This window comes from Carassius carassius, chromosome 2 (genome assembly GCF_963082965.1).
Source record: "Carassius carassius chromosome 2, fCarCar2.1, whole genome shotgun sequence".
NCBI classification, from domain to species: Eukaryota; Metazoa; Chordata; class Actinopteri; order Cypriniformes; family Cyprinidae; genus Carassius; species Carassius carassius.
Genome location: NC_081756.1, coordinates 42,871,478 through 42,881,843, shown reverse-complemented (window position 1 = coordinate 42,881,843; position 10,366 = coordinate 42,871,478). Strand labels below are relative to the sequence as shown.

The 10,366-nt window shown below is 38.8% G+C and overlaps 1 protein-coding gene across 1 annotated transcript; it reads left to right on the top strand.

The window, feature by feature from the left end:
- Positions 1-232: 232 nt before the first annotated feature.
- On the top strand, positions 233-5,032 carry LOC132110267 (G1/S-specific cyclin-D1-like). The gene is made up of 5 exons (XM_059516843.1): positions 233-692; positions 2,037-2,252; positions 2,625-2,784; positions 4,230-4,378; positions 4,474-5,032. The coding sequence occupies exons 1-5, from the start codon at positions 495-497 to the stop codon at positions 4,627-4,629; spliced, it is 879 nt and encodes a 292-aa protein (XP_059372826.1). The 5' UTR covers positions 233-494; the 3' UTR covers positions 4,630-5,032.
- The last annotated feature ends 5,334 nt before the right edge of the window (positions 5,033-10,366 follow it).

The window sequence follows — 10,366 nt, the reverse complement described above, 5'->3', positions numbered from 1 at the left end:
GTTTCTCGATGCGACAGTGCATGCGCACCTTGATTTGGGGCTATTATACCGCCCCCTACCAATACTTTACCAATACACACATCTTCAGACCCTTTACCCCGTCTTTCCACCCCCGATACCCACAACCCTAGCAGCATGCCCCCTTCACCCCCACCCCAGCATACCCCCACCGATTCTCCTTGGTCGCTCGTCACCCGGCATAGGACCTCCTATTTCCACACTGCTAAAGGAAGGAGCCCAAACTCCAGAGAATATAGTTCTGTTAAGATTGATCCTCCGCCCTGATCAGACAGCCTCTCGCGCTCTCACAGGCTCGCAGCTGCTTTGATCTTCCCTTAACAACAGGCACGTCATAGGGGAGTTTTGTCAAGCGGAGCTGCAGCGAGAGTTTAGAGGGTTCAGCAGAGGCAGCAAAGCATCCACGGGACCAGTGTCCGACACGAGATCCAGTTTTCTTTTTTAGTAACCGCTAAACCTCGGGCGCCGCTGAAGACATGGAGCACCAGCTGTTTTGCTGTGAAGTGGATACCATTAGAAGAGCTTACCAAGATAGCAACCTGTTGAATGACCGAGTCTTACAGACAATGCTCAAAGCAGAGGAAAACTACCTTCCATCACCAAATTATTTCAAGTGTGTTCAGAAAGAAATTGCACCTAAAATGAGGAAAATCGTCGCCACATGGATGCTTGAGGTTTGTTTTGGATGTCTTTTCGTATTAGCGACACAAGTTTGCCTCATGATGATTCTGCTCTTGCTCTTTGGACCCCAAGAACTGTTTAATAAATGTAGCCTAAATAAGTATAATTGTAATTTGAGTTATTCAGCATTGTTATACACACGGAAATATGCTGCCCGATTATTATTGGTGATTTTTTGCGTTTAAAAATAAACATTTTTATTACGAAAGTAATATTAATCCATAGACCTGGGACGTTTTCCGTAGTTTCCTATCGCATTTTTATTTAAATCGCTTATATCCCCCCATTCACATGTTTCTTTTCTTATTAATCTCAAGAAAATATAAATTAATTTAGATTTAATTTCAATTTAATACGAATGTACACGTATGCATTCTCACTCGTGCCAGTAGGCTATTATACGCCATCTTTGTTGTCGTTTGTTTAAGTTTTTTATATCTCTAAATTCTAAAATGGAAAAATTATTGACATCACTTGCGTAAAGTCGCCTAGCAGTCGTTCTTTAAATCGCGGCGATAAATTAAACCTTACTTTTGCAGGAAAACGTAATATTTGTATCTTAAAAGTTTTGTTTCAGTTTGCCATATACCTCCTGCACGATGGTCTAAAAATCAAATATTTTTTATATTTCTAAATTCACCATAGTATTTTAAACGGTCGGATTATATGTCCCATCGAATGATTTGGATTTACAGATGTTTAACATTAGATTTAATGCTTTGGAATAATTTATATTAATTTTTGAAACACCCGCTTCTCCTAAATGTCGCATTCTGCTCTTTGTATATGTTGAGGCTTTAGAAATCAATTCATTTCACATCGTTTTTGTAATTTAATTCGAAAGATTTAGCTTTTTTTCAATAAAGCATGCGTTACACAACATTTACATGTGTTTAAAATCGAGCGAAACAATTTTCCTATATTTTAAAATATTTTTTGAAAAGATGACGAACTAGAAAATTGTTTCCTGAACCTAGCATGGACGCCACCTTTTTGCCTCGGAAAGCAACGACCAGTAGCATCATCAGCAAATTGCAATATTTATACTTTGTCGAGCTCTCAGATTTGTGTTAACTAACTGATTAATCACTCTTTTTAGCATCCGCACAAGTCTCTTTTCTAATTTAACCCTTTCCAGTGCAAGTGCAGATGCTAAACACGTGGGTTAACGCCATAAGATCAAAGCATAGAAAATAATAATCATAATTTAACTTCGTTTATTAAAGTCATGTTCACCAAAATATTAGTTTCTTTCTAATTTCATCACATATTTAATGAAAAAGCAGCCAATTCTATGAGATCTTTATTTTATCTTGTGTACTTTCTTTTCTTTAAAGGTCTGTGAAGAACAGAAATGCGAAGAGGAAGTTTTTCCGCTGGCTATGAACTACCTTGACAGATTTTTATCTGTGGAGCCCACCAAAAAGACCAGGTTACAGCTGTTAGGAGCAACTTGTATGTTTTTGGCCTCGAAGATGAAAGAGACTGTGCCACTAACGGCAGAAAAGTTGTGCATATACACGGACAACTCCGTCCGTCCCAGCGAATTATTGGTAATTATTCAACCCTGCACAATTATACAGTTTGATATTGTTTTCTTATATTACTTAATTCTTATTTATTACTTAAGTCAATTAAAATGCAAGTGCAATAATTACAATCATGCTCAAAGATGTGTACACGAAAGTCTTGGATTAAAAGTCTTAACCAGATAATTGGATTGGTCTGCAAGTGTAAAGCCTCCACCTTAAACATAAATATAAACGCGCATGTTACAAACGTGTTAGTACTTTTATGTGTCCGTTAATTGAACGTAGGCCTGTGCAAGTAATCGACATCTCCATCTAGCGTTTCAAGAGTGTAAAATCGGATATGGGAAATGCAAATTTTTTATAAACTTAGGCCTTTTTATGTCTTCTTCGCAGCAAATGGAACTGCTGGCACTAAATAAACTGAAGTGGGATCTTGCCTCAGTCACACCACATGATTTCATTGAACACTTCCTCGCCAAACTGCCTATACATCAGAACTCCAAGCAGATACTGCTCAAGCATGCCCAGACGTTTGTGGCCCTCTGTGCAACAGGTATGTTTTAATGTTTGTTTTCAGTTTTACTTTGATCATTTTTGTTCATGCAATATATGGAAGAGAATTTGCCTTCTAAGAATAATAGCTGGCCAAGCAAAAGTTTTGAGCACTTTATTATGAACATGCATTGAACGACCCTTCCCTTACCTCACTCAGTACTTTGCTATCAGGCAGACTCTTTATTGCAATGGAAAGAGCCATCTCGCTTGTCCTAATTCCTCACTCACAGTTACTGTAAACCAGTGTGAGCCTCTGCAAGAGAGAGGAAGTCTGTTTCCTTTTGTGGTGGTTGCTGTTACTGCACCATGGCTCCTGAGAAGCACTGCCTGCTTCACAACACAACTGCCATGCACGCAGTGCATGTGAACCAAAAAGAGGAAGCTGTTTTCTGAAATTTTTCTGTGTTAAGGGCTTTGTAACCTGATATTTTTCCATGTCTAGACGTCTAGATGTCCAGGTTTCTATGAGTTAGAGCATGTGCACAGATTTTCACTTTTTTTTTGCCCATACACCTCATTGTCGTGCAACCTACAGCAGTCATTTTATCACCTGATAAAATAAGCCAGTAATGCTTCAGGAAGGAACTACTCTGGTATATCCCCCACTCTTTTTGTCCTTCCATTTACATGGTGGGTATCACCGCAGCTTGCTCCCCTTTTATGTTTACGACCAGCATTTCTTTGGGAAGTAGCCTGGGATCTCAGCCAGGGAGAGTGTGGTTGGACAGATACTGGGAAGGGGGTGGGTGCTCGTGAATGAAATGAATGGGCTGGGGTGAAGGCTCCCGTGCTTTTATGCTCAATTTGTCTTTACAATTGCCCTCTCGTCTCTGAGCTAGCAATGCTAGATTACTTCCTTTAAGAAAGGCAGTTGTATTTCTCTGTTCACCATGTGTGGGCAAAGTGCAAAGTGAGAATATAAGGGAAAGAGGCCACATTGATTTATTAGCTCCACTTATTGTCCATGTGAAGGGCCGTTCAAGGTTCGAACGCCATGGAGCCATTTTAAGGAAGTTGTGGGCCTGTGTATTCTGTATTCTGTGTATACTAGGAAATGGTAATATCTTGAAACCCCTAAGACTTCTATGAATTTTTAGCATTAACGTGCACATAGAGGCATGATTTATGGGACATTTTGGGAATGAGAGGGCTGCAGTAGGGGGTAGCTGGCCCTGGACCTACAGCAAAGTCCTCTGCCTCCCCACAAAGGCTTTGAGCCCTGCCGCAGAATGGTGTCGGGCCCCAAATGTCACGGACTGTCCCCTACCAACCCTGCTCTCATTTTAGTTTAGTCATGCTATGCTTCATTATGAGCTCAATCCAAACCTAGCTTCTTATCCAATATTGCCCATTTTATTCCTCATAATGATTCTTATTCTGTGGGCCAGTTGGCTTTCTTGAGAACTTCCTGAGTTCTAATCAGGGTCCATTTGTTATTTTCAGATGTTAACTTCATCGCAAGCCCTCCATCCATGATCGCGGCCGGTAGTGTTGCCGCAGCAGTGCAGGGGTTGTACCTCAAAAGCAGTGACAGTTGCCTCTCATCCCAGAACCTCACCAACTTCCTCTCACAAGTCATCAGAAGCGACCCTGTAAGTGTTCCACCTTCCGTATATATTTTTCCAGAAGACCCAGTACATCACTTTCCTCTGTCATTATTGCTGATCTCCCTATTTCTCTTCAAAAGGACTGTCTGCGATCGTGTCAGGAACAGATCGAGTCCCTGCTGGAATCTAGTCTCAGACAAGCTCAGCAGCACAACATCTCCACAGAGACCAAAAGAGTGGAGGAGGACGTGGACCTCTCTTGCACTCCCACAGACGTTAGAGACATTAATATCTGAATGGATCGTTATTCATCTTGAGTGCGATGAATCTCTTCAACTTTGATTCTGTTGGGTATGGGCTTTGGCCAAAGGCTTCATGGGACAAATGGAAAACGGGCTCCCACCTGCACCCCACCATCCGACCAATACCTCGACAACTTGTCCCTCAGCACGCTGTAACTGTCGACTGCTGAGCGGCATCCCCTGTGGTTTTGACGACTGGGCTATCGCTGGCCAGGACCACAAGTGGAGGACAAGGAATGAATGCAAATCTCCCTCTATGTCCTAAGTCAAAAATAAAACAAGCGAAAATGGTATAGGCTATCTAGGATTTAAATATTGTATAAACGACAACAGTAGTTGTGACTTGCCCTGACTTGTCGCTAAAAAACAATGTCAGGAATTTTTATTTCAAGTGTGTTATTTTTGAAAGTGAAGAGACGTTATTTGTATGTTCGATTTCTTTCTCTCATAGTACCTTGTGACACTTGCTACGAGTGCTCCCTGCTTTTTCTGCAGTCTAGCCGTGTAAATATATCCCCGCTTGCCATGCCTTTAGTCACTTTATTATATTTCCTTGACAGATTCCCTAACAAGATTCTCTTCTCTTCCAAAATGGTTTATGTATCCTTAGTATATTTTTTACGCAAGTATTTTTATTATGATCTAGAAGGCTGTGGATTGCCAGGGACTTAGGTTTTATCTTGAGGCCAGATGGAAACATTTCTTTGAACCGTTAATGCCTTCACTGCCATTTATGTATATTGTCATCACTGCCATGACACAATAAGCTTATGTTGTACCTGCTCCCCGGCCAAGCTTGCAGTGCAGTCCACAGTCTGCTTTTTGTTTAGATTCATTTATTATCTAAAACCATTCCATTTAAGAAAAAAAGATAAAAAGCACTTTCAGTTCGTCGTTTAAGGCTGACTTTTAGAAGAAAAAAAAGAAAAATATAGAAAGAAAGAAATCCACAGTTGTTAAAACAATGGGGGAAAACATGGAGTGGAGGAAGGGTTGACAGAGCAGGTCTCTTCATCTATGGTGTTAGTGGTCTGTTAGAGAAAGAAGAAGAGGGGGACATTGAGAAGATATTTGCTCGTTGAAGGCTTAAACTTAAGCCTACAGTGTAGTTTGTGGTCCTCCTGCGAGAACGAATGGATGCTAGGGAACGTTTAAGGTGCATGTAGAGCTATAGAAACACTATGATGTTAAATCAAAGATTAAGAACTATTTATTTTTTCAGTTCCCCTCTTAAGGCCAGTATGCACGAATACCCAAGAGTACCTACGTTTGAAGTATGTATAATGACCCGCTAGTTACTAACTCGTGACACCATAGTTAAAGTATTTTTCTGAGTTGATGTACTCTGGTCTAGTTATTATTAAAACAAAAGTTGTGGCTTCTAGTAGATTTTGCACAAACCCAGAGATGTCAGTTGTCTTGTGGATCTCTGGAAGGGGAGGAAGATGAAGAGGAGAGGTGTTAGAGATGGTTGAGGGAGGCAAAAAAGGGTTATGGCTGGACATCAAAGAGTTAAAGCAGAACTGAGACTTTTGTATCTTGAGGAATAACTTAAGAGGAGAACCTGGGAGAAGACACTCCTCATTTTTAGCTGCTATGGAGGGATTTCCAGCTAGTAAGAAACTTTCAAATGGAAAACAACAAAAAAGAAAAAGACACGCTTCTTTCTCTTGTCTTGTTTTTGCTGCTATTTTTGGTTTTGTTTATATGAAATGTCAATACAATGCCATGTTATAGGTTTTAATTTTCTCATAGAAAATGATGATATTATTGACAACTTTGGTTCTTTAGTAGTTTTTTTTTTTTATGTGATCAATTTTTGTTAATGTTATATCTACGCTATGTTATTCCCAAAACAAAGAAAAAAAATACAAAAAACAAAAAAGCAGATGAAAAATAGTCAAATGATCCTGTTATACCCACAATACCTCAAACTACAGTCATGATTTAGCATTGATTTAGCCCTGGGATTTTACTTTAGTACAATTTTTATGTTATGTTATGTTATTTTATTGTTTATTGTTTTCTTTTTTTGGGGGGGGGGGGGGGGGGTAAACCATGCCTGTAAGTCCTGTTGTAAAATGCAAATGAACATGTTAATCATCATCCTACTGGGTCCTGATGCGAGCGAGTAGAAAGCACATTGAATGGAATTGGTGCCATAAACTCTTTTGAGTTTTTTTTTAGCTTGTTTCATTAAAGGAGACTGTATATCCACTTAAGCCTCTTCTAGCCCATCTTGATGAGTTTATGGAGCTTTTATTTGAAAAATGACACCGTTATGAGTTTGTGACTGCCATGTGTACTTACAAAGCCATAGTTTTGTCTTGTAGTAATTTAACACAGTGCAGATATTCATGTATAAGTGGCTGCTTACTCTTGTTCTGAATACAAGACCTGGGTTGTCCACATTAAGTCGTTGTCTTAATAAATGCGACGCAGCTACAATCAGCAGTGATGTTTCCCGTCATCTTTTTTGCATAAACCCATCAAATTTGTATCCTTGTAAAGTTCCATATATTCAGTACTCATGTGATTCTTTACTTGGTTTTCTGTTGATTGGTTGGTTAGTTTCACTCCCTTTAGCCTTTGACATGGTGCTGCTATATGTTTGCATTGAGTCTAGAAATGATTTGCTGAAAGAGATGCGGCGATAAGCTAGGAATGATGGGAGAGGTGATCCAGGACCCAGAGGACACAGATATATTATCCTCTGTAGTATCAGGAATCTATTTTATCTCAAGGTGGATATAAAAATTCAACTGAATGACGAAAACTAGCATGTATACCGGTGCAATTCACAAACACACACCAAGAGACTGTCGAGGAAAAGAGACTATACGGAGGTCCTGAGCTATTGTCTTGAATGTGTTTAGTGGGGATTGAGAAGTGATTGACTGCATCTTCCCATCTCCACACAATAAAAGCTTGGCCTTATGTCTCAATTCTGTTGTAAAAAAACGTTAGTGTCTTTTAGTTCAATATGGTATTCATTCCCAAGGTTCAAAATATGTTGATCCTGAAATACAACGTCATGGTTTGATTTTTTTTTTTTTTTTATTGTTCACAAACCGGTCACTGGTCTGAAATGTCTTGCTGACCACTTGTCTTGCGTGATTTGTATTTTTTATTGTGCTCACACAGCTTTGGTTACAAAAAAAAATATATATATATATATATAATAAAATTTAAATTTACATATTTCAGACCTGTAAAAGATTATATTTTAATATATTTTTGTGTTAATACAATAACATACTTTCACTGTCTATCCTTTTAAGTCATGATATGTTGTTATTTAATTAGTCTAATGAACTAATAATAGTCTGAATCAAGATTTTTGGAGGAAGAAACGTACACAAGAAATACTTAATATTAATGTTGCCAAATTTAACTGAATTCACCTATGGCACATATAAAACTATAAAATTAAATGATTAAAATATGAAATATAGCCTATATCAGCAATTGCTTAGTAAGGGTCTATGTGTCACATGCCTCAAAAAAAAAAAAAAAAAAAAAAAAGGAGCAGCTGAAACCCTTTTAAATTCACGAAATATTAATTAAGCAGGAAACTGAAGATATGTCTTATGTGTACAGCTAAAACAGATTCTGAAAATAACAGCATTTAGAGGAAGTGAATGTTAAACCTTGCTGAGGAGAGAAAGGATTGGTCTGTTGAGTAAATAAACGGTGTTCTCTAATGTATCAAGCAGGTGATACCCTTCTTTTATTGTCCAAGTATTATCTGGTATCCCCAGCAGACAGTCTTTGATGTTCTGTTTTGAAACACACTGCAGACAGGCCAACAGGCATCAGTCGGGAGACTGGAAGAAAGAAAGAACTCGGACTATTTCACGCACCTTTGCTACCAACTGAGGTTTGAGATAATACTGTGTCTTTGGCTTTTGGCATCTCTGTGTCTGCGGTTTCAGAGGAAGAAGCAACATTGCTCCCCTTATACAAACTGTTCCAATGGTTAAAGTGCTACCTTTTGAAGGTTTGCCTTTCCAAGATCTGACATACAAAAACTGAACTCTGTTCATATGTGAGAAGTGCATATCAGGTAATGTTGGTCCTGATAAAAATGATAGAGATAAGTTAAATGACTTGATTGGTCAGTGTTACAACTTTTTAAACCCTTTGAGGGATGATCCACCATTCCACTTTTGAGCAAGACATTTAACTATAAGATATTCTGTTGAGCATTAATTTTTTTTGTAACAATACAAAAAGTGTGCTTTGGAACAAAGTTAGTAGTAGCTTATTGTGTAGGAATTCATAAAGTGGTGCCAAAATGTATTGGAAATTTAAAACGTATACCAATGCATAAATGTCAATGCAAGCTGTGACTTCATCTGAAATTGCATCTCTGAATAGATACTTTTTTATTTATTTTTTAAGAAATTACTTTAAAGACCATTAAAAAGTACATTCTATTTCAGGTGTTCTCAATTCTGGCCCTCAAGATCCACTTTCCTGCAGAGTTTAGCTCCAACCCTGATCAAACTCACCTGCTTGTAACTCTCTAGTAATCCTGAAGACCTTCCCTGCATTCCATTCGGAAGGGCTCATCCATGCCCTAATCTCTTCAAAGGGTTTACCCTCCGGAGTGACAGCTTCGAAGGGCTGAAGGGTGTAGGTGACCAAACAACTGTTTCTTGAAGTGCCCTTCTCCCTCATCATCACGTGCCCACATGGAGGCACCGTCATCATGCAAAGAATCTGCATGAAGGATCATGGGAGCCCAAAGTGTCCATCAGTTGTACCCTTCGAAATCATTCATTCCGAAAGTCCCTTTTAAGTAGCCAGTTTTGAGCACCTTGGTTTGGAATGACCCTTTAATATGGCAGCCATGATTGTTTTAACTCCTAAGTGCCCTTCTTAGAGCGATATATCCCAGTTTGGAACGCACCGTACGAGTGGCTTCCTCAGGTGTGAATGGTCAGCGTTAGAGCTAAACTCTGCAGGAAAATGGATCTCGAGGACCAGAGTTGTGAACCTGGTTCTGTATGTGTCTGTAGTATGAATGTAATCCAGATGTACAACATTTATCATATTGTAATGTGACATACCAGGGTCAGTTCGAACAGCGGTCTTACTGCCATTCACAAATCCTCTTACTTGGCCTGATGGGATAGTAAATGTCCATTGGCTGCACACTTTAGAATCTTGCCAGAAACAGCCGGTCATCCGGGAAATGTTAGCTTACTGGTTTATGAACACTGTGAATTCAGACATAGTCCTGCATTCACTTACTGTTACTAAATAGTAGGGCAGTATGTGATTTTCAAACATCATATTATATGAAACCCAACATATTTCATTTTGTTAAATGATTTGCTTGATTAATGTGCTTGTGCTGTCTTTGTGTACAATAAATGTCATGGTTTGAGTTATCTAAGATAACATCGGAAGGTAAAGTGTTGGGATCGTTCATTCAAAAATTTTAATTTTGTCATCATTTACTTCACTCAAGTCTTCTTTCTTCTGTAGAACACAAAAGGGGGACTGACATGAGCCCTAACACAAATGAATGCAAGTGTCGTTGGTAACTGGTATTATTTACATTATGTAATGTAACTGGGGGATGGAGATGGAGTCCCCTCCTCTTGTTCTTTTGAGCTTCAAGGATATGAAGCTCAAATTCAAGGATTTTCTATTCATTTTGATTACCAATAAATATTTCAGGATGAAACAGACAGATATAATGAAGCCTTAAAAAATTAAA

Bases quoted from the DNA above. Each gene is read 5' to 3' on its own strand.
- LOC132110267 (XM_059516843.1), top strand. From the start codon at position 495: ATGGAGCACCAGCTGTTTTGCTGTGAAGTGGATACCATTAGAAGAGCT. The intron at 2,253-2,624 runs GTAATTATTCAA...TCTTCTTCGCAG, and splicing joins TCCGTCCCAGCGAATTATTG to CAAATGGAACTGCTGGCACT. The intron at 4,379-4,473 runs GTAAGTGTTCCA...TCTCTTCAAAAG, and splicing joins AAGTCATCAGAAGCGACCCT to GACTGTCTGCGATCGTGTCA.